Below are 24,234 nucleotides of genomic sequence, written 5' to 3'. Positions count from 1 at the left end.
TAATGAACCTTTGTGTTCATTTCAAGTTAACGTTTAATTCCCATTCAGCCATTTCAGTGGGAAATCCAACATGGAAGGAAATATCTTTAACATGGTTCCACATTACATGCCTGATCTGTTTAGCTGGGAGCAAAACATAAAGATTACTCAGTGAATATACACCGGTTATAAAAGGAAGAGTTACTCTCAGGCCATGTGTTTCTCTGGGAATGCAGGCTGTGACTTCTAGAAAGCAAAGTGTAGGAGGAGAGGTAATTTCTTTCCCCTGTCAATCCCAGAGACACCAGTCGGACATCTTTGAGCTCAAATATGTGGACGAGGGCAGACAGTACTTTGTTCCAAGTGTGTCACCTGGCCTGTGACTCAGAATGAATATCAATTTAAAAAAAGTCTCTGAGGAAAAACATTTTAGCCTTCACACTCCAAATAATGTTTTGACTTGATTTACACTCCAAGTTAAGATTTAACTGTTCTATTGACTTCCAGGGAAAGGAGCACGATCTATAGGAGATCTCCGTGTGATTGTTTTACCACTTGAAACTGTGTTTTGTTCTGCGTGGCTCATGTTACAAATCTACGATTCCTGTGAGTTCTCTCTGGAGAAATTATTTATTAGTTCTATACAATCATGAGACATGATTAAAAATTAATTTTTCAGAAATAATGAAAAGTAACAAAAGAAAAAGAAAACGTGATTTGTTGTGAATTTCTACTAATTATGTCTAACATTGTGTTCTTTATATGAATCAGGGATGAAATTTAAAGAAAGGTAAGTTTATGTTTGTTGTTGATAAATATTCATTGCAACAAATGCCAAGTTTTAGTGCAGGGTCTGTCAATCAGTGAGCAGGATAAATTGCTGTATGTCTTTGTTTTAAACAGACATTTTAAAGAAGAAAGCAGAGCAGAACCTGAGGTACGAAATCCATAATCAGGAAAATGGCAAATGGCTTATTATTATTATTATTATTATTATTATTATTATTGTTATTATTGTTATTATTGTTATTATTGTTATTATTATTATAAAGGAAACATAAACTTATTTTCATCTTTATTTACCTGCATGGTTTATCTGTGTAGATTCAGGAGATGGAGGAGATGAACCCTAATCTTGAATAACCTGAGCTCCCAGAAATATTTTTTCTCATGCTTTGTAAGAAGATATCGTATCTACATTCGATTTTATACCACAGAAGTTCAATAATAATCAAAATGTTGTCTTTAACAGTCCATAAATATATGATCATTTGATCAAGTTTGATTTTATCTCTTTTTTAAATAGGCTGTTTTCTTATTTTTATACCATAAAGTTGTGATGTTCTTTAAACTTTCTATTAAAACTAGAATATATTATAACACTGTAAATAAAGATGCTTTATTTCTACCATGTAGATTAGCTGGTTTGTCCTCCACTTATCCCCTTTTCTACTTTCTTTTTCCATTTGACATTCTGATGAAGCGGATTTATGGACTTCAGTCCCAGAATTCACAGGAGCCATAACTCTGGACTACACTAGTCACAGACCAAACACACAGACACACACACACACACACACACACACACACACACACACACACACACACACACACACACACACACACACACACACGCACACGCACACACACAACTTAAGACAATCTCAATGTCCATTTCTATTGTCTAAGTATCAGTTAAATATTTTCCATAAAAGCTGTACTATAAATATTTGTAATAAATACTGAACCATGTGGACTTACTGCTATATTTAATAATTACTTACATATTACCTGCTTTATTTAGTTTATTGCTAATAATTAATGAAATACAACATTTTTCACAAACATCATTATTACATGAAACATGAGAAAATCTCACCTGACTATTACCATGAAGCAGTGCAGGACAATGTGGAGGAATGTTATTTAAATATATGTTTCATACTTTTTCAGATGAGCTGGTGAAATAATGACTTACTCAACATACATGCAGGATGTTGTATTACAACATAAATATCACACTGTTTACATGTACTATGGTCTGCTACTCTGGTGAATGAAAAGACTTAAGCTTTTTGGCTTGAGTATGTTTGTGCTGAAGTATTCACCAGTTACAACAGTATCAAAGTTAATAGGGTTTATTTGATTCACTGGAATTGATCTTCACTGGACATTAATAAGGAGTACAGTTCTCACACCTTGTCATCGTAGCACACTCAGAGTAAAGATGCCCTTGGTTTGCTTGTGTTGCAGTGATTGACAGGGAAGACCTTTTGCCCCTCCCTCTCTGAGAGTTGCCCCTGTGGATAATAACTCAGACAATGCCTCAGACTTGATTTGAGGTTACATTTACAGAATTTGTTAGACGCCCTTATCTGGAGCAACTTGCAGCTGAGCTGAGCTGGGGGTCAAGGGCCTTGCTCGGGGCACAGGAGTGGCAGCTTTGAGGCCCTGGAGTTCAAACTCATGACTCCAACACCTTAACCACTGAGCTGCCACATCCCCACATCCAGTTCATGCTCTGTGGTTGGGAAAGATCACTTATATATCAAATCAGTCATGGCAACGTAGGGATATGTGAGCTCGAGACTGGTTATAAGCAAGAGTTTGAAAACCGGTCCAGTTTGGCTTCAAATGTCTCAAAAGAAGCACATGTTAACCTTCACACTTTCTGCTTGGTACAGTAACTCATGAAAAAAATCCTTCCTCATTCCTTTATTCTGCCTGGTTATTACCTGTCAGTACTAATTTTAAATATACTGTACAGAGCTGCAAAGCTTAATTTCCCTTTAATGAAGTTATTCAATTTCATTCTATTATATTCGTGGTTATTAGTGTGAGGGAACCTTGTTGGAAGTTAGAGCCGTTATAAAAAATACTTCATTTTCATTTTCTTGTTGTGTGGTAAGACAAAGTGGCTCAGCTATGATGTCACCTCGTTGTCAGAACTGAAATGCCTTACAATCATCAGCTTTTGTCTGACAGAATGCGTTAATGACAGTTGTTTATGCTAATTGCTAAGTTATATATATGGCTTGCAGCTATATTCTTACCACATAACAAAGTCGTTTTGACTTAACACTAAAAGATAAAATTTTTGGCTTCTAGGGCAAGGAGGTCTACCTTTAGAAGATCTCTGGGGGATTGTTTTTACAATTGAAAAACGGTATTTCTTTGCTTGGCTCGCATTGCAAATCTACAATTGTTTATTGTCTATTGTTTATTGTTTAACATTCCACTGCCATTTCAATTCCATAGTAATTTCATTAGCTCATATTAAATGGCATGAAATATGACCCTAGCACAGTCAAATCTATTCCCAAATCACAGGAATCCTAAGAAAACATTATTTTATGCTACATGATAATATCCACTTTATATGACTAAGGGCTGAGATTCAAAAGCACTATTCGGACGGGACTAGTTTTACGTGGGGACGTGGGGGTAAAGTAATTATTACCAGAGCTTGTCGGTGATTTTAGTCCCATCCGAATGTGCCATCTTGGTAATCATTACGGACAATGTCAGTAAAGATTACGGCGACTTTTACCTTCTGTAAAAAGGTCCGGAAAAATTACCTCAGGTAATACTAATCCCGTCCGAAAAGACCCGCTGTAAATATGTACGGTAAAATTCCGTCATTTCCTGTTTAAAAGGAATTTGGCGCGTTTTGCAAGCATGGAGGCGCTTGAAACAGGAAGCAACGTCATACACACATGACGACAAGGAGGTTACTGTGGTGCGTAAGTGAGTTACCCCTCCCACTTCTGCTAGTTTTACTGAGATGTCTTGTCCAGTGCGAATTAGCCAATTAATATTACAGACGTCCTGAGGTAAAATTGCATTACTCCACGTCCCCACGTAAAACTAGTCCCGTCCGAATAGTGCTAAAGACGGGTAAATTTAATTCTGTTAATAAATAAAGACTCCAAGTTCCAAGTTTTTCAGCCGGGATTGTTTGTCTGTCAGCGATCTTGTGATCTCTTATGTTGTTTTAAACAGAAAAAAAAAACATGAAACTGAGACAAGAACAGGACCTGAGGTAAGATCTTTGTTTATAATGTAGTTTCTATATTTTTTTTATTCAATTCAAATGATTGGTTTTCCTGCTTTGTGTAAAAAAGGCATTCAAAACAATATCTTATGATATAACACTTACAACACGGTTATTGTTTATTGTTAGTTTATAATTTTAGCTTCATTACTAATGGAGGTTTTTTCAGTCCCCTAAACCCTGACCTTTAACCCTGATGGATTAGAGCCTTGATGACTGGAAGAAACTATAGTAAGGAGAGGTAAAGTTACTACATTTTCAATTCTGTTTTGACTTATATTTAGACACATCGACACAAGTCATTTGTTATATACAAACAAGTGTAAATCATTCAATCGTAGCTGTTTAAATTGTTAAAATTCTCTTTTATTCGTTTATAGCACAAAGCTTTATGTTGGGTAAAATTTTATTGCCTGTATCAATCTGTTAATAAAGACACGGTTGTTCTCATAAATCAGATTTATGGATTTTAATATCTGAACATTTGATAAAGGTCAAGGCACAATCCTGCAGTACTGTCATGGACAGCTCAGTCTATTCCCTGCCTGGACTCCAGGGGGACCTTCTGGCTTTCTTTGTTTTTGTCTTGTACCGTGTGTCTTTGTGCGTTTTTGTGTTCACGCCCCACACTATTCTTTATCCGTTCCTGCCTCTGCACACCTGTTCCTTGTGTTTCAATGAATACTTTTCCTATTTAATCCTGTCTTACGTCTGTTTTTTGCTTAGTTTTATTTTTTTTCTTTGCTTAGTCTCGATAGCGTTTTCCATGTTTTTGTAGTTTTGTTATTTCCTGTATATGTTATCCATGCATTTGGGTTTGGATTTTATGCCTGAAAACTCTCCTGTTTAATGACAAGTACGCTAGTTACAGGCCAAACACATCTTGTTGTAGGCCTGGCAGTTGTGCTGCAATGAGGTCACATGGCCACAAGGTTGTTTCTGTGGTACCTGCTCAAAACCTAAAACCTTCAGAAGAGTCACTTCTCTGATACTCTTCTTTTTACTGCCGTCTGTATCATGAAGTACTGTGACTTACTTTTGATTCACTTCTCCTGCCAGAAGATAGACAAGAGTAGATGTTACAGTATGTAACACTGTTACAGTGTCTCTGTTCAGCTTTTTATTCTGAATATTTTAATTCCTGTAAGTCTGCTTTGAGACAACATTTCCATTGTTTAAACTGACTTGAATAAACATGACCTTTATACTTAAACCTGTTTCCGTACAAAAACAACAAAACATTTTAGTTGTCAATCACTTTCAGAAAAAACCCAAAAAGAACAGGAAAGTTCCATGACAGATAGGACAAATAAACATTACTGCAAAATAAATTCCAAATCTTCATTCTACTTGTTTTCGTTGGTTCTCTCGCACAATCAGAGAGGCGGGGATTTTCAGGAGTATCGTGTCGTAGATATAGGGTTATGAGTGAAAAAAATTTCCCACTACTTGTTACTACAGATTTTATCTTGGGTTAGCCACTTGAGCCGACAAATCAAATAAACCATATCCAAATCAAATCACTTAATGTTCTGTGCATTTTTCTGCTGATAAAGATCTGAATTTTTATATAGCTTTACACCGATTGGCAAATGCACTCGTCCAGAGTGACATATAAAAGTGCTTTGACATCACTGTTAGCGAATACATCAATGCTGGTTCGTCAGCACACTCAAAGGATACCAGAAGTCTAAAACTCTCTTCGAACCATTTTTTCTTTCTTTGTTTTTTTTCAAACAATCAGGAAGAAATAACATATAATTAAAAAAATTTCAGAGACAGGCCAGTCAGTCAGTCCGCTCTTCTGAGTTATTTTAAGTTATATTCCACCACCTCGGTGTAGACCGACATTGTCTTATGAGAGATGTGATCATTTGAGCTGTGCTACAAATGGAAATCATCAGCATCTTCATGTTTGAAATAATGCATAATTATTAAGTCATTGTAATATCTATGAATAATGTAATATCTATGAATAATTCTTCTTTTTTTTTACATTTAGAAAATATGAATAAATAAAAATGTCAAAGTGCATTGAGTAAAAAATGTCTAAATTATTTTGGAAATAAAAAATGTAAAATGTAAAAGGCCTTGTTATGTGCAGGTTGTTTTTATGAATTTTTATAATAATTCTGTAATATGGAACAGAAATATCATAAATGTGCAATAGAAATTATTTTTTTTTTACTCACCATCATATGTATTAATGAATAGCATTAGTTTAAACTGTGTTTTAAAAGCTAAAAAATAAATAGTCTATAATGAAGAATAATGGAATATTCTTTTCACTTAATGCACACAGTAATGACATTTATGTTTTATTTCTATTGTAATGCAATGTTATGAATAGTCACTCGCTTGCTATCATGAGGATATACGTTATCAGGAATTATTTTGAGCATGTTATCGGGAATAAACCAGTTTATAAAGAAACCTAAGCCCAGTCCCTAAAATTTAGAGTGATAAAAAGTTCCTCTTTATGAAAACCACCACTTGTAGATGTCTTGTGCAGCTCTATACTCTTTGTGCCTTCCAATATATTCACAGGCATGACAGATGTATATGATGAACTCTTGATTCCAAATGGTTAGATGCGGTGTCGCTGATACGTGTTTTCTCCAGTCAAAATAGCGCTTGTACGCTTCATCGTCTTTATCCAGCTGAAGCAGATATTTAGCCAGTGATTCAGCATCAGGGAAGTCATTGATGTGAATGAAGGCATTACTCGGAGTAAACTGTTCATAATTTTCTCTCGGTGGCCCCAAGACGACTGGAACTGTCCCAGCTGTAAGAGGACCGTTTACTTTCTCCGTGATGTAGTCCTTATGGACAGAGTTCTCAAAAGCGAGGTAGAACTTACAGCTAGCCATCGTGGAGTAGTAGTCTTCATCTTTCAAGCGTGTGCCAGCCATTCGTCCAAAAACAGTCACAGTGATGTGCTTCTTTAACTCGTTGTAGTAATTCATCCTGGTCCCTACTCCAGTACTGGTGGCCATGTTGGACACAAACCAACACAGGAGCTTGTCCTTCTTTGGGATCACAAAGTCTTTGTTTGGCTTCTTGCTGACCGTGAGTTTATACCTCACGGAAATGTCGGCATCCCGTCTGTAGCTCAGCGTGAGGTTGAAAAGCTTCTCCAAACCAGGGATCCTTGGCGTGTTGGTCGGCGATTCGACATGAAGCCAGATCCATTTTTGAAACGGAGGCCGAGGAGACGGCGGAAGGTTGGACAGGTCCCATTTGATAGCTTTGTGGAAAATGAGGACTGCGTCTGCTTGGTCGTAAAGTTTTCTGTCATCGGTCAAATGGCAGCCGTCAATGTTGTATATGGCTTTACAGTCTCTGAAGTCCCACCTGTAGTTCTCAGGCCAAATCCACAGCAGCAGGATGGGTTTTTCCTCCTGTTGACCTGGAGTGGTAACGGGATTAAGGGTGTTTACATTATTGTAAGATCGATGATAAGGAATGGGTTCCGGTGCACATGAGGGTGAGGAATACTGAAAAAACACCAAGCAAGAGAAGAGTCCCGCAAGCCAACAAGTGACTACCAGGCAAATCTGTTGTATTTTTGATGTAGATATCATCATCCCAGACCACTGGAAAGATAAACAGACAGAAAAAAAAGAACATGGTTACTTTCTAATTTCTTGGGCATAGGATCGTTCAAGAGTCAGAATTAAGGTACCAGAAGACCAGCCACAAACCTGGTTGTAGAAGCGTACCTAAAATAACTAAAAATAAATGCACTTTTGATCTAGATGAACCTTCTTAAAAAGATTCTTAAGTTATCCAATTATGCCATTGTGATAGCGCTCAACCAGATATGTTATAAAATGTCATGTCCGTGAGAGCTGGCAACGTAAGTAACAGTGAATGAAAGTGGGCGTGTTGAGAAAATGTCACAATGTTGAAAAGAGTTGAACTTTATGGGTGTAGGACTGTTTTTTTTAGCATATTTAGGAGTTGACAACAGGAAAATCGACTGGCCATTTGCTTTCAGGTCTCTTGTTATTGTTTTATTATCATCTTTTTATAATAGAAAAAAAATAAAAGAAGAAAATGAAAACTCATCCAAAAAGGCAAATTGAAGCACAAAAATAAGAAAAAGTTAAGAAAAAACCCTATTATATATTCACACAAATCACAAGATAATAAATCAGAATGACAAAAGAGATGCATATTGTAAATTTTCTCTTCAAATTAATTTAAATTTAGGGTAAAGTGTGACTTAAATGTGTTGCATCATGCAGCTTTGTGCTGTACACAATAATTTACTACATAAACCAGATAGCTAACAGTAAACCTCAAAATCTATCAGCTCAGATAACTTGTAACATCAAATAAAAGAGGTGTCAAATAAACTTTTTTAATTTATCTGATTTTACAATAAAAAAAATTTGATTTCCACATGATTCAACAAAACAACACAACCGACTCAGTTTATTTAGAAATGATCTAATAATTCAAAGTTTATACTCATTAGAAACAAATAAACAGTGTTTAGCTAAAACGTTGGCTTTTGTGGGGAAAAAGTGATTTAAAATATTTTCTTAGAATCTTAAACCTTGAAATTATTCGGACACCAATTTGAAGTGTTTTTCTCTTCAATGGGAAATTTGTTCAGGTAAAACAACACACTTGTGTTAACAAGCGAAAATGTCAGTTTCTTAGAATCGGGCATTTTGCGATTATCTGTGTTATTTCTCTTTCAACGAAAAATTTTATAAAATTCAAGCTGGCGAAGGAACGATGTGTGTAGCTGATACAAACTACAACTACTGCGTGTTCATTGTAGCTATAAATAGATAAATGCAGACAACAATGACATGCCCGATACTTAGAAAAGGACACCTCGGGTTTGTTTGGGCATCAAAGCGCTGACTTTATTCTCTTATTACAACAGAAAGAAAAAAAATACAGGTTTGAACATACTGTACAACTATAACAGGCGATTGTTATACTGTAGCGACACATTTTAAGTTGTGAATATAGCTGTAGCCGTAAACGGTTCAATACGAATAGTTTAATCAGGGTTGTGAAAATTCCTTACAATCTTTATTCCATATTCCAATCTTTATTCTATATCCTTTACATAGATAAATATGTTATCTAAATATTTCCAGTTATGTAAATGTATCTGGTTTTTGATTACTATACCTTAGTCGAAGGTAGCTCTATGAAGTTCAGGAGCTTTCTGACATCTGGCAATCTCCAACTCTTCAGCATTCTAGAACTGTCTGTTAATGATTGAGTACAACAGATAACAATCATCTGCTAGAAAGACAAACAACTCACCATCCCACCATATCTGATGTCAATCGCTACACCTATTGCAGGCTCTTGAGCCCATTTAACTGCAAATACACACCAGCTTGACTCAGCCTATCCTCTAAAGACATGAAAGACAAGCATCGGTATCACTACTAATCAATATTACTGACCCTGTCAGCTTTGTCAGTTATTTTGGGTTCCATGTAAACGCATCTATGACTCATATGACTCATGTATGACAGATTCAGGAAGCATCGTAGTGTCATACTTCTTCAACGGCAGTAACTTCCTGATCTGTCTACACTATTTTTTTTTCCCTCAGACATTGTACAACCGTGCCCACACATGCTGGTTCTCTGAATCTGTTCTGTTCTCCTTTTAACCAGGAAACACATCAAAGTACAGACACAATAGGTGAAGCATTCAAAACATACAGACACTTGCATTCAAAACATTAATGGTACCTGGTTGAACGCAGCACTGAGAAGGTGTCAAAAGATTTTGGGTCAAATCTGGATTTTTCTAAAAAAAATTGTGGGGTTTGTTTTTTCGTTTTTAATTTTTAATCATTTAAAGGTAGCTTACCTGAATGTGTTCACTGAAGAACGAGGTAGAGTAAAAAAAGAGGAAGTAGGAAGGGTGATACCAGAAACTCCGCCCCTTCAGTCTGTCAACCCATATCATATTACTCCTTCTTCACCCTGCCACCTCAGACACACACACACACACACACACACACACACACACACACACACACACACACACACACACACACACACACACACACACTCACTCTCACACTACAAATTTTGCATGTAAAATTTAAAAAGGTCCAAGTTTACAGATAAAATTAATTTTAAAATAACCCACAGTCTTTCTTACATAAAAAAAAAAATTACCACCTTGTGGTTTTATTCAAGTATTTTTATACCTTTCAAAAACTTTTTTTTACACAAAACACCAAAACTGACTCAAGTTGTTTGGATATTATTCATTTTCTTCACATTAGGTTGAAAAATCTCTTTAACTAAAAACAATTGTATTATGTACAAAACGTGAAAAATGTGATAAAATAATGTCAGAGAATCTGTCAAATTCTTTGCCCAGCCTGAGCACTTAGTTTATTTTATACATTCAAATAAATGACAAAGCTCTAACATTAATTGAGGCATAGCATTATTATAAGCTCAACACTACTTAGTATTTATGATATTGCAGTTGTGCTAATGCCTTTTTTATTTTATTTTTAAAGAAGTATAATGAAACACTGACAGTAATTTGCTTCGATTTCTCTTGACACTATGAGGCCGCATTGTTCTGTGAGTAATTTTACAACAGGAAGTTGTACAGTAGGATGTGGTATTTTGATTTCATCTGATAGAAGACTAAACCTGTTACAGCATGACAAAAACCAGCCAGAACGTTAAAACCCTTGTGGACTTCACCAGACCTCTGAAGATGAATACTGGTATTTAGCACCAAGATCCGTTAAGTCTGCAAATTGTGAGGTCGAGGCAGGGCCTCCGTGGATTGGACTTGTTTATCCTACACATCGTCCAGACGCTCGATCCGAGTGAGATCTGGGGAATCTGAAGGTTAAGTCGACACCTTGAACACTTTTCTCAGTTATGTCCCTCAAACCATTGCTGAACAATGTTTGTAGTGAGGCAAGGAGCGTTATCTTGCAGAAAGAAGAGAATACCGTTACCATTAATGGGTGAAACTGGACTGCAGCAATGTTTAGCCAGGGGGTACATGTCAAAATTACATCCACATGAATGCAGGAACAAAAGTTTCCTAACAGAACATTGCCCAGAGCATCACACTGCCTCCACCAGCTGGTCTTCTTCCCATCCCCTTACCCCAGGGAAGTGACACACACCCACCTGTCCATCCACAACATAATTCATTAGCCCAGACCTTCTTCGTCCATTGCACCAAATGAATTTTCAATAGAAAATTCAGGTCAGTACCGAGAATGCAGCCAGATTTATATATTTGAAGTATTATTCTGTATTATTATTATTATTATTATTATTATTATTATTATTCTATTAGTATGATCTGGCTGCATTCTCGGTACTGACCTGAATTTTCTATTCAAATTAGTTCCAGCAGTCACACTAAGCAAGTTTACTCCATGGTACATTTATAACACCAGCATTTGGGAGCACACACCCTAGCAGGGATCCCTATTCATGTCAATTCACATTTCCAGTGGTCTATTGCTAAGAGTTTGAATGTCAGTAAAATAATAACATAAACTTTAATCCACCAAAATGGCCATTATGACCAAAAGAGAAAAAGGACCAACACGCAGTGACATCAACCATGTATGAATGTAAAATGTATGAAATGACATGAGTTTCTACAGCAGTAAGAAAGGAATATCTAACTTTATCTATCTTTCTGCATGTGAAAACAATCTCCCCTGTTCTTTCTGTCTGGGCTGTGTGGTGGGTCTAATGCAAAAAATCAGGTTTCTGCTCTTAAGCTGGAGATGAAAAGGAATTTCAGCCTCCAGTATGACAGTGACCGTAAACATACATTTGAATCAACAACCGAACATCTTAACCAAAAGAAGATTCAAGTAAACATCTGTAAGATGAGCTGAAGTAATTAATCTTGTAATAATATACAGTAAATAAAAGTTTGACCAGGAGATTAAGTGACACACCCTTAAACCCTGCCTCCACAAGTAAATAGAGAGTGCTTTGAGTTTGTTAATGCAAAATCCAGTTTGTCAAGTTTGGGCACATTTTCTGCAAATAAAAAAAAAAAAAAAAAAAAAAAAAGGTTTGGCCAAGAATGTCATTACAAATGTCTTTACAAATAATTTTAATGTAATAAAAAAAGGTATCTAGAATCTAGTTTCAAAATAAGTTGTAGAGATCATAAGAGAGGGATGAGAGAATGGAGTCATGCTCTTGAGCTAGATAAATATATTACTGGTGTTATAAAGACTGGGATATACCCATGGAGTTTTTTAAAGACTGGATCTTGGAATGGACTCAGATATGTATAGATGAGACTCTACTAGGGGGTAGATGCTTCTTTTTCTCAAAATTGGGAAACTGTATTCATGCTATTGCCAAGGGCAATAAAACCATGGTATGGACAAGACTGGACAAGCGACACCCTGGAATAAGGATTGAAATCATAGCATTGAACTGGAGAAATATATTCCTGGTATTATAGAGACTGGTCTATAGACTCAGTTTTGTTTTGTAACTATAGTGTTAAATGTCTATAGTTGAGACTGGGGGTAGACTTGTGGTTAGACTTGTTCTGTCAAACCTGTCCTGGTGAAATGGAAGTTTCGACTTGACTAGAACAGTCAGTTGTCTCTTGGGTGGTAAGCAAAGTAATCAAAAATATGGATAGATTTGTATTTCCAGACAGGAATCTGGGTATACCAACATGTTCCTTCCACTGTAAATTTGTAATGTTATAACCATGAGCATTTTTTTTGTTGAATTAAAATTTGTGGAATTCCATTCTTGTGAATATGTTATTCAACAGCTGTTATCAGCTGTTAATCTCCGCTCGTCTTTCTCTCCCCATTGGGTTGCCGTACTTAAAAAGATGGTTCACCAAATTAGCTGCCAGGAGTGATTGGTGGTTTTGGCAGCATGTGACATGGCTAAACAAAGCAAGAACACTTCGATAGCATCCTCATAGTCTAGTTGGAGACCTCATAGTACCTCTGGAGACCACAGTCAATGTATATTTCAGACATTGTCTATGTAAAGCTATGTAAAGGAAGTGAGAGACCCAAGTTATGTCTGTTCATTTAAATTTCACTAAAATATTGTATAACAACGCAACTTTCAATAACATGTTTAAAAGCCCACTTCGAGTTTTGAGTGAGGAAATAATTCATTGAGAATTCCGAAAATTCGAAGGAAGCAAAATGAGCATGTTCTGCTGTTGTGTTGTGTTTACATTGCCCTAGCTCATGGCTGTGTAATTTTACAGTCTAGTACTATTGCGACTGACAACCACAGATAATGTTCTCCACCATGGTTTACTCGTGACATAAAAATCAATCCTGACATTCATGCTGAATTAGATGCTTTAAAACTTGGCTCGGTCTTAACCATGTCCCCGGAGAACAAAATAAAGCTTTCATTGGTGATGACACAATGAATGCTCCATAGTCCAAAAAGCCAAAATCAATATCCTTCCATTTTCCATAAGCTTTGGCTATTTATACAATGGTCAATCCTGTCATGGTTGATCCTGTCATGGAGCATGGAATAATAATTTAATTTAATTTGAAATTTTTTTATTTAGGTAAAAGAGGAAAACAGGTACAAAGGGTCCCTCTATTAACCCATCTTAAAACTATTGTGCATTTCTATTTCCATATATGTAGATGTTTGTGTATTCTTACATATTCTTACATATGACAGTGTTACGTTTCAGACATTATGAAACAGATGGTTGTGAAGACACACTATGTAGAAAATAGAGCATGTCTCTTTAAATACAGTCGTACAGGTGACATTCTCTGGGTTTGGTCAGAGAAGTAATTACTCAGGGAGGATTGTTGAGACCTTTTTTTAAAAGAACTCATTGTCCATTGTTTGTATTGCATCACAAAATGTATGAAAAAACATGTTAACAAGCAGGTTTTTTATTATAAAGATAAACATCAGATCTTTAATTTTTAAGGTCTTCTCTGTCATTTCCGTCATAGTCACATGGTTCTCATCTCTGCAACAATATAGCTGTGTTTATTGTCTTACTGCTTTCAAGATATAAAACTTGTGAATATGTGATTACAGAGTTATACATCACTTACACAGTTCTTTCCTGTTTGTTTTTCTAATAATTTAAGATGTTCTCCTTTTTTGCTTCTGCTGTAACCTGGCTCTGTCACTATGCATACATTTGTATAAAAAAAGGATTTGTTTGCCTATACAAATACTCATGACTCAATTTATTGCACGTATCCTTGCAATAAAATCAGCCTTTATTACAGAAACTGGACTTAAGACTAAGTTTACCAGTCCTTTCTTCGCCTGGGGAAATAAACATTATAGTTTTGCATATGATTTCTGCCAGCTTGACATTTTCAGTGTCATTCTCAGCGGATCAGGAAGACCTGTCTCTACAGTACATTCAAGTTCAAATTCAAATTTATTTGTATAGTGCTTTTAACAATGGACATTGTCTCAAAGCAGCTTCACAGAACAGGAACATAAAACAAAAAGTTAATAAAAAGATTAATATAAAACAAAAATTCAAGATTAATATTAGATATATTTAAATGTGTTTGTATTTGTCTCCATTTTTTCTCCAAATGCAAATTGTATTCCTGTCTCTGCATATTGCTGCTGAATGTTCAACGCAGTCATTGATAGAATTATTTCCGTCAGTTCCTTCCGTGAGCCTTCAGCGGCTGAAGAACATGCAACAGACACGTGACTCAGTGTGTTTTACATGCAGAAAAAACCTGTCATGAAATAGAAGGAGGAAATGTTTCACAGTGGATACACACTGCCCCCTGTCTTTCATAGTGCACACACACACACACACACACACACACACACACACACACACACACACACACACACACACACACACACACACACACAAACTCCTCTGATCACACAAACATCAAATGTAATCCTTGTCTTTTGCTACATCACATCCAGAATTATTCAGCTGTTATTAATTCTTATCAATTATATTATAAATTATGAATATATGATTACGTAATACTATATTATGTTATTAGAATTGATATTTATTTCATATTTATTATTCTTATTATTATTGTTGTTGTTGTTAGAAATTGTTAAGTGTTATTATGCAATATTAGCCATAATTTTAATTTGTTTTTATTGATTTTATATTATCTTTCACATTTAGAAACGTATATTATTAATTATAATAATAGTAGCAGTAATGACTAGCAATCTATTATGTTATAAATAATTATTTATTAAAAATGAGTCATGCATAACAATACTACTACTACTACTACTACTACTACTACTACTATTAATAATAATAATAATAATAATAATAATAATAATAATAATAATAATAATAATAATAAGTAAATTTAGGCTGTCTATGGCATTAGTTAGTTAGTAATGTAGTATCTACATTACTACAAATATGCAAATAACATGATTCTCCTGGTTCAGTTTTATATTTCTATATTATATAGCACACATTATTATTATTATTATTATTATTATTATTATTATTATTATTATTATTATTATTATTATTATTATATCCAGACATACATTTATCTCATTTAATACAATGAACTTGTTCAAGAGAAAAGAAAAAATAATAATAATGTGATCAAGTCATTGTGTCCATAAAAAACTCCAGCGCATTATCAAAGAACTTCAGTACTGTATAAGCAGCTCTTTTGAAACTTCTCAGCTTGTACCTGAGACTATAGATGCTTTATTTTAAGAGTTGTCACACCAAATCCTGACTTGGTTTAGTGTATTACTGTTTAATTCTGTCTATAGTATTTTTAATATAGACTTTATAGTATATTTATTCATTATTATTATATGGTTTAATGTTTGATTGGTTCTGACTTTCAGGATGGATGCTTTTATTTGAGGGTATAATGTATATAGTTATATGGTTAGGCGTAATTTATCTATTGTGTCCCCAACGAGGACGGAATCAAGGATTCAGCTCTTAATGGAGAAAAATTGGATGTAAGTATGATCATCTTTTATCATTCATTCATTCATTCATTCATTTTCTACCGCTTTATCCGAACTACCTCATTTGTCATTTTAGTTTTTTTTATATTATGCTTGTTCATGCTTTACTCACACCAAAAGACCTTTGTAGTAGATTTTAACTTGACTAATTTATTGAACATAATGCAAACATATATTTAAAAACTTTGAAGAAAGAAAGTTGATGAAGAGTGTGTTGCTCTTATAGTTTCTGCGTGGTAAAAAAATTGTCTACTTCCTCTACCTGTAAGAAACACCTGTTTTTAACCCCTCTGTGCACACACTGCCCCCACCTGGTGACAGCCCTACAATGCTCTTGCATGCTTAAAGTATATTCTTTGATTTGTTCGATTTGCGTTTCATTCTGGATAATGTTACACTGATTTAATTAATTTACTAAGTCAAAAAGTTAAACAGAAAATAACAGAAAGTAATAATAACAGAGAGTCAGATTAACACAAGATGTAGGTTATAGTAAAGCTGCTAGTCATCAGTATTAATGACAATTAACTTTGTCTCACTTATTGGCTCTCATTGACTCTCATCAACTCTCATTGACTGTATGTGTTGATGATTCATTTCCAAACCATGGCCTCGGACTTGGAGGTGCTGATTCTCCCAGCCGCTTCACACTTGGCTGCAAACAGTCCCAGTGCACGCTGAAGGTCCTGATTTGAGGAAGCCAACAGGACAACATCATCTGCAAAAAAGCAGAGATGAAATCCCTTGGTCCCCAAACCGGACTCCCTCCAGCCCCTGACTATGCCTAGAAATCCAAGGCCGGTGACAAAGGCCCCTGGACCCCATACTCCCTGAGCACTCCCACAGGTCACCAAGAGGGACACAATTTCTTAACTACCTCAGTGACCTCAGCTTGGGGGATCGACGAGTCCACAACTGAGTCATCGGCCTCTTCTTCTGAAGTGGAAGACATGTCGGTGGGGTTGAGGAGAACCTCGAAGTACTCTTTCCACCTTCTGAGGATGTCCCCAGTCGAAGTCAGCAGATTCCCACTCCCACTGTAAACAGTGTGCACAGGGCACTGCTTCCCCCTCCTGAGGCGCCAGACGGTTTGCCAGAATTTCTTCGAGGCCGACCGATAGTCCTTCTCCATGGCCTCACCGAACTCCTCCCAGACCTGAGTTTTTGCCTCCACAACCACCCTGGCTGAAGCTCGCTTGGCCCTCCTCTGGATATTTGGCTCTGATCCCATTGATCCATGTTCTGACAGCAACTTGTTTGTTCAAACATCCTAAATATTTACATGGTGAGTCGAGAAATTTATAGAAACTTGTTTATTCTCTCTAATGTGCACATTTTATTATATTTAGCGTATTAATAAATATGTTTGTGTTCTGAATGACAGATTTTCTTCACATAATGATATCACAAGTGTCAATTACAAGGCCCACGGGCCAAACACGGCCCGCCACGACTTTTAATTAGGCCCACCAACAAATTCTGGTCATCATTTTAACGTGGCCCGTGCTCTGATTATATATACCTCTGTGACAATTACAACATTGAGGCGCAGGTGGCGCTGCCGCGCTTCACTCAACTCAGAGAATAAGCGAATAACTGTAAACAAAGTAAATGCTATCTGAGGTGGGCCAGGTGACTAGCACAATGTCTTAAAAAAGAAAAATGAACAGTGAATATTGGCAATTCCAACCAAGATGGGAAACAGAGTATTTATTCTGTGAGTGCAAAGAAAAGCCAATGTGTCATATGTCAAGAGGCACTCGCGGTTTTTAAAGAGTACAATATTATGAGGCATTAAACATAATCAGTATGGAAGCATGGATATGGATCAGCGGCTGCTTAAAGTCAAAGAACTAAAACACAAACTTCAGCTTCAGCAAAACATGTTTTCTCGCATGAACAGTCTAAGAAAAGACGCAGGGTGTCTGGTAAGAGTTAAAAATGCCTAAGTTCTTATGTTTGGCATGTACTGTAAACCCACATAAAATACCATTTGTTGCCATGTGGTAGTTATATCTATCATTTGTTGATCAAACAGTTTTCTGAAACTGAAATTGTTTCTAAATGACTGTTTTAAGCTACTGTTTTAAACTACAGTATTTTCCGCACTATAAGGCGCACCTAAGAGCCTTAAATTTTCTCCTTATTTGTGCACCGAGTTCCAAAAATCTGTAAAAATGTTGTTGTGCGACTTTGGTAAGCGCTCTGCTTGATTGACTGTCGGACCATTTCCCGCTGCCACAGGGACGTAATACATACACTACGTACGCTGGCAGCGATAAACCATTACGTAATACGTACAGTACGTACGCTTACCTCTGCCACGCCTCCGGTAGGTATGTTTCTTCCTAACCATCATGTGCTCCACACTTCAGTCCAGTAGGTGGCGGCAAATGCACCTTAAGTTGGTTTTGCCTTCCTTCAATAAAATTCAGATGCTTATGAGGCACAATTCAAACTACAGGCTATCAGTTACGTGGTTGTAAATGGGAATAGAGCAGCTGCGAAAGAATTCAACATCAATGAATCTATTGTTAGGAAGTGGAGGAAGTGGATAAGAAAATGAACTGCGCCAAGTTAAGAAGATACAGTAGATAAGGACGTTGATGGATTTGTGGGAGAAGATTGATTGAAAAATAATGTGTGTGTGTGTGTGTGTGTGTGTGTGTGTGTGTGTGTGTGTGTGTGTGTGTGTATTGTTAAATAAACACTTTTGCTTCTGTTACCTTTTTTTGTAGACCGTATGTTTTAGCATGTGCCTTATGATACGGTGCGCCTTATGTATGGGTTAAGTACAGAAATAGACCCCGTAATTGAGACTGTGCCTTATAATCCGGTGCGCCTTATGGTGCGGAAAATACTGTAGGCTACTGTTTTAAAGTACCGTTATGGTACTGTTTTACTGTCTTAAAGTAGGCTACTGAAGTACTGTTTTATGCTGATCAGAGACATTATTTCTTGTTTTGATGAAGCCTGTGCTGTGACACAGATGTTGTCTAAATGTGTTCCAAATCTAATTTAAAACCTTTTTTAATCAATAAGGTTTAATGAACGTTGAGTTTTTTGATACAGACACTAATACACTATTTCTTTAAGAAACTAAAAATCCTCTAAATCCTCTGAAATGCCTTCGACTTATCAGCTTTTGTCTGACAGAATGCGTTTATGACAGTTGTTTATGCTAATCGCTAAGTTATATACTGTATATAGTTTGCAGATAACAAATAACAAAGTTGTTTTGACTTGATTAACACTAAAAGATCAAATTTGTGGCTTCTAGGGCAAAGAGCTCTACCTTTAGAAGATCTCTGGGTGATTGTTTTGCCACTTGAAACACTGTATTTCCTTGCTTGGCTCACATTGCAAGTCTACAATTCATGTACTGTACGTTCTGCAATTGTTTATTGCTTTTATAGTATTTTTTTCCATAGTAATTTCATTAGCTCATATTAAAAAGCATGAAATATGACCCTAGCACAGTCATGATTTTTTTAAAAATCTATTCCCAAATCACAGGAATCCTAAGAAAACATTATTTTATGCTCCATGATAATATCCAATTTATATGACTCAGGGCTGAGATTCAAAGTCTGGTAAATTTAATTCTGTTAATAAATAAAGACTCTAATAAATTCCAAGTTTTTCACTATGGTTTGTTTGTCTGTCAGTGATCTTGTGATCTCTTGTGTTGTTTTAAACAGAAAAAAAAACATGAAACTGAGACAAGAACAGGACCTGAGGTAAGATTTTAAAAACATTATTTGTTTATAATGTTGTTTCTATGTTTTTTTATTCAATTCGAACAATTGGTTTTCCTGCTTTGTGTAAAAAAGCAGGAAAACCATCGCTTCTCTGAGTATCATGAATATCTATGAGTATCCTGCAGTACTATGACCTTACTTTTGATTCACTTCTCCTGCCAGAAGATAGACAAGAGTAGATGTTGCCTCTGTCTAGCTCATTAGCGATAAGTATACATTTCAACGTTCAGCTTTTTATTCTGAATATTTTTATTCTTGTAAATCTGCTTTGAGACAAAATTTCCATTGTTTAAACTGACTTGAACAAACAAGACTTTTATACTTAATCCTTTACGTACAAACACAAAAAAACATTTTAAGTTGTCAATCATGTTCAGTATTTACCAGAAAAAATAAACAAGAAGAACAGGAAAGTTCAAACCCCAACAAGTCAGATAATAAACATTATTATACAGATGACTGGACAAAAAACACTACTTCAAAATACATTCCAAGCCTTCATTCTACTGTAGGCATTGTTATATTTCCTTTTAATGGTTCTCTCGCACAATCAGATGTCCTGCAGGTTCTCGAGTATTGCTCCATGGATTTTCAGAAGTATTGTAACGTAGTTATAGGGTTATGAGTGAAAAGATTTCCCACTGTTTGTTACTACAGCTTTTCCTAGGTCCAAATGCACTCCAGAGTGGCATATAAAAGTGTTTTAACGTAACTGTTAGCAAATACATCAATGCTGGTTCGTCAGCACACTCAAAGGATACCAGGAGTCTATAACTCTCTTCGAACCATTTTTTCTTTCTTTGTTTTTTCAATCAATGAAAAAAATAACATATAATTAAAAAAAATTCAGAGAGAGGCCAGTCAGTAAGTCCGCCCTTCTGAGTTATTTTAAGTTATATTCCACCACCTCGGTGTAGACCGACTTTGTCTTATGAGAGATGTGATCATTTGAGCTGTGCTACAAATGGAAATCATCAGCATCTTCATGTTTAAAATAATGCATAATTATTAAGTCATTGTAATATCTATGAATGATGATTCTTTTTTTACATTTAGAAAATACGAATAAATAAAAATGTCATGAAGTGCATTAAGTAAAAAAAAAAGTCTAAAAATTATTTTGGAAATAAAAAATGTAAAATGTAAAATGTAAAAAGCCTTGTTATGTGTAGGTTGTTTATATAATAATTTTTATAATAATTCCGTAATATGAAAAAAAAAATCATAAATGTGCAATAGAAATGAATTTTTATTTATTTAATTTTTTTACTCACCATCATATGTATTAATGAATAGCTTAGTTTAATTATTTTAAACTGTGTTTTAAAAGCTAAAAAATAAATAGTCTATAATGAAGAGTAATGTAATATTCTTTTCACTTAATGCACACAGTAATGACATTTATGTGTGCATTCTTTTCACTTAATGCACACAGTACTGACATTTATGTTTTATTTCTATTGTAATGCACTGTAATGAATAGTCACTCGCTTGCTATCATGAGGATATACGTTATCAGGAATTATTATGTGCATGTTATCGGGAATAAACCAGTTTATAAAGAAACCTAAGCCCAGTCCCTAAGATTTAGAGTGATAAAAAGTTTACAAGTTCCTCTTTATGAAAACCACCACTTGTAGAGGTCTTTTGCAGCTCTATAGTCTTTGTACCTTCCAATATATTCACAGGCATGACAGATGTATATGATGAACTCTTGATAAGGAAAGATTAGATGCGGTGTCGCTGTTACGTGTTTTCTCCAGTCAAAATAGCGCTTGTACGCTTCATCGTCTTTGTCCAGCTGAAGCAGATATTTAGCCAGTGATGCAGCATCAGGGAAGTCGTTGATGTGAATGAAGGCATTACTCGGAGTAAACTGCTCGTAATTTTCTCTCGGTGGCCCCAAGACGACTGGAACTGTCCCAGCTGAAAGAGGACCATTTATTTTCTCCGTGATGTAGTCTATGTGGATGGAGTTCTCAAAAGAGAGGTAGAACTTACAGCTAGCCATCATGGAGTAGTAGTCTTCATCTTTCAAGCGTTTGCCAACCATTCCTCCAAAAATAGTCACATTGATGTGGTTCTTTAACTCGTTGTAGTACTTCAGCCTGGTCCCTACTCCAGTAATGGTGGCCATGTTGGACACGAACCAACACAGAAGCTTGTCCTTCTTTGGGATCACAAAGTCATTGTTTGGCTTCTTGTTGACCGTGAGGTCATACCTCACAGAAATGTCAGCATCCTGTCTGTAGCTCAATGTGAGGTTGAAAAGCTTCTCCAAACCGGGAATCCTCGCCGTGTTGGTCGGCGATTCGACGTGAAGCCAGATCCATTTTTGAAACGGAGGCCGAGGAGACGGCGGAAGGTTGGACAGGTCCCATTTGATACCTTTGTGGAAAACGAGGACTGCGTCTGATTGGTTATAAAGGTTTCTATCATCGGTCAAATGGCAGCCGTCAATGTTGTACATGGCTTTACAGTCTTTAAAGTCCCACCGCTTGTCCATAGGCCACATCCACAGCAGCAGGATGGGTTTTTCCTCCTGTTGACCTGGAGTGGTAACGGGATTAAGGGTGTTTACATTATTGTAAGATCGATAATAAGGAATGGGTTCCAGTGCACATGTACGTGAGGAATACTGAATAAACACCAAGCAAGAGAAGAGTCCCGCAAGCCACCAAGTGACTATCAGGCAAATCTGTTGTTCTTTTGATGTAGATAACATCATCCCAGACCACTGAAAAGAAATACAGACAGAATAAAAGAACATGGGTACTTTCTAATTTCTTGGGCATAGGATCTTTCAAGAGTCAGAATTGAGGAACTACAAAAAGAAAAGGATACAAACCTGGTTGTCGAAGTGTACCAAGTTTCAAGGGAAGAGATAATGGTGCACCAGTGGTCTGATGGATGGATGGTTCCAATACTTTTCTAGGTCTTTGAAATGAAAAGACATTCCAGACTTAATATCTCACTAAAATAGATGCACTTTTGATCTAGATGAACTTTCTGAAAAAGATTTGTAGGTTATCCAATTATGGCATTGTGTGTGTCAATGAATAGAAGTGGGCATGTTGAGAAAATGTCACAATGTTGAGAAGAGTTGAACTTTATGTGTGTAGGACTTTTTTTAGCATATTTAGGAGTTGACAAAAGGAAAATCGACTGGCCATTTGCTTTCAGGTCTCTTGTTATTGTTTTATCACCTCTATATAATAGAAAGAAAAAAATAAAAGAAGAAATCGAAAACTCATCCAAAAAGGCAAATTGAAGCACAAAAATATGAAAAAGTAAAAAAAAACCTCTATTATTATATATTCACACAAATCACAAGATAATAAATCAGAATGACAAAAGCAATGCAAATTGTAAATTTTCTCTCCAATCTACTTCATTTAGTTTTAATTTTTTTTTTATTCATTTTCAAAAAAAAATTTTTTTTTTAAATGTCTTTTAACACATGGCTCAGGAAATACTTCATAGTACTTAGTTGTATTATTACAAATAGATTTCATGTCAAGCTGTACAATAACTGTACTTTATTTATTTACACAGTATTTAACACAGATTAACTAATGTTACAGTTTCACAAAGAAATGGATTCCTGCGGGTAAAGGTAAAGTGTGACTTAAACGTGTTGCATCACGCAGCTTTGTGCTGTAGAAATGTACACAATGATCTACTACATAAACCAGATACTGTAGCTAACAGTAAACCTCGAAATCTATCAGCTCAGATAACTTGTAACATCAAATAAGAGGTGTCAAATAAAAGGTATTAATTAATTAATTTTAATAATTAATCCGATTTTACAATTAAAAAAAATGATTTCTACTTGATTCAACAACACAACACGAAACAACTCAACTGACTCAGTTTATTTAGAAATGATCTAATAATTCACAGTTTATACTCATTAGAAACAAATAAACAGTGTTTAGCTAAAACGTTGGCTTTTGGGGGGGGGGTGATTTAAAATATTTTCTTAGAATCTTACACCTTGAAATTATTCGGACACCAATTTGAAGTGTTGTTCTCTTTTATGGAAAATTTGTTCAGGTAAAACAACACACTTGTGTTAATAAGCGAAAATGTCAGTTTCTTAGAATTTAAGTTGTGAATATAGCTGTAGCTGTAAACTGTAAACTGTACTATTGCATGAATAGTGTAATCAGGGTTGTGAAAATTCCTTACATCAAGACAATCCTTATTCCTTATCCTTTAAGTACATAAATATATTATCTAAATATTTCCAGTTTTGTAAATATATATGGTCTTTGAGTACTATACCGTAGTCGATGGTAGCTCTATGAAGTTCAGGAGGTTTCTGATTTCTGGCCTTCTGCAACTCTTCAGCAGTCTAGAACTGTCTGTTAATGACTGAGTACATCATGTAATAATCATCTGCTAGAAAGACAAACAACTCACCACCCCACCCTATTTGATTTCAGTAGCTACA

General features: G+C 35.7%; 3 protein-coding genes across 7 annotated transcripts in view; 1 reads left to right on the top strand and 2 right to left on the bottom strand.

The window, feature by feature from the left end:
* LOC113655246 overlaps positions 1-1,387 on the top strand; it is a 55,365-nt gene extending 53,978 nt beyond the window's left edge. For all 3 annotated transcript variants that reach the window (XM_047812873.1, XM_047812872.1, XM_027165659.2), the window contains exons 17-20: positions 487-585; positions 751-769; positions 883-916; positions 1,084-1,387. In XM_047812873.1, the coding sequence (XP_047668829.1) occupies positions 487-585; positions 751-769; positions 883-916; positions 1,084-1,122 (191 nt within the window). In that variant the 3' untranslated portion in view covers positions 1,123-1,387. The remainder of the gene's footprint in view (positions 1-486; positions 586-750; positions 770-882; positions 917-1,083) is intronic.
* A 3,090-nt stretch (positions 1,388-4,477) lies between these two features.
* LOC113655370 (4-galactosyl-N-acetylglucosaminide 3-alpha-L-fucosyltransferase 9-like) lies at positions 4,478-24,136 on the bottom strand. The gene is made up of 4 exons (XM_047812876.1): positions 24,066-24,136; positions 22,624-22,712; positions 21,386-22,512; positions 4,478-5,640 (listed from the first exon to the last, which is right to left on the bottom strand). The coding sequence occupies exon 3, from the start codon at positions 22,501-22,503 to the stop codon at positions 21,394-21,396; it is 1,110 nt and encodes a 369-aa protein (XP_047668832.1). The 5' UTR covers positions 22,504-22,512; positions 22,624-22,712; positions 24,066-24,136; the 3' UTR covers positions 4,478-5,640; positions 21,386-21,393.
* Positions 6,339-9,906, bottom strand: LOC113655369 (4-galactosyl-N-acetylglucosaminide 3-alpha-L-fucosyltransferase 9-like). 3 transcript variants are annotated; one of them, XM_027165877.2, is made up of 3 exons: positions 9,890-9,906; positions 9,191-9,270; positions 6,339-7,629 (listed from the first exon to the last, which is right to left on the bottom strand). In XM_027165877.2, exons 2-3 carry the CDS (start codon positions 9,257-9,259, stop codon positions 6,511-6,513), a joined length of 1,188 nt encoding a protein of 395 aa, XP_027021678.1. In that variant the 5' UTR covers positions 9,260-9,270; positions 9,890-9,906; the 3' UTR covers positions 6,339-6,510. The 3 variants fall into 3 exon arrangements, with proteins under 3 accessions (XP_027021678.1, XP_027021679.1, XP_027021677.1); XM_027165878.2 differs by lacking the exon at positions 9,890-9,906 and adding an exon at positions 9,769-9,787; XM_027165876.2 differs by lacking the exon at positions 9,890-9,906 and having other exon boundaries at positions 9,191-9,348.
* Positions 24,137-24,234: the final 98 nt, after the last annotated feature.

Source organism: Tachysurus fulvidraco, chromosome 4 (assembly GCF_022655615.1).
Source record: "Tachysurus fulvidraco isolate hzauxx_2018 chromosome 4, HZAU_PFXX_2.0, whole genome shotgun sequence".
Taxonomy (NCBI): Eukaryota; Metazoa; Chordata; class Actinopteri; order Siluriformes; family Bagridae; genus Tachysurus; species Tachysurus fulvidraco.
This window is presented reverse-complemented; position numbering and strand designations above follow the sequence as displayed.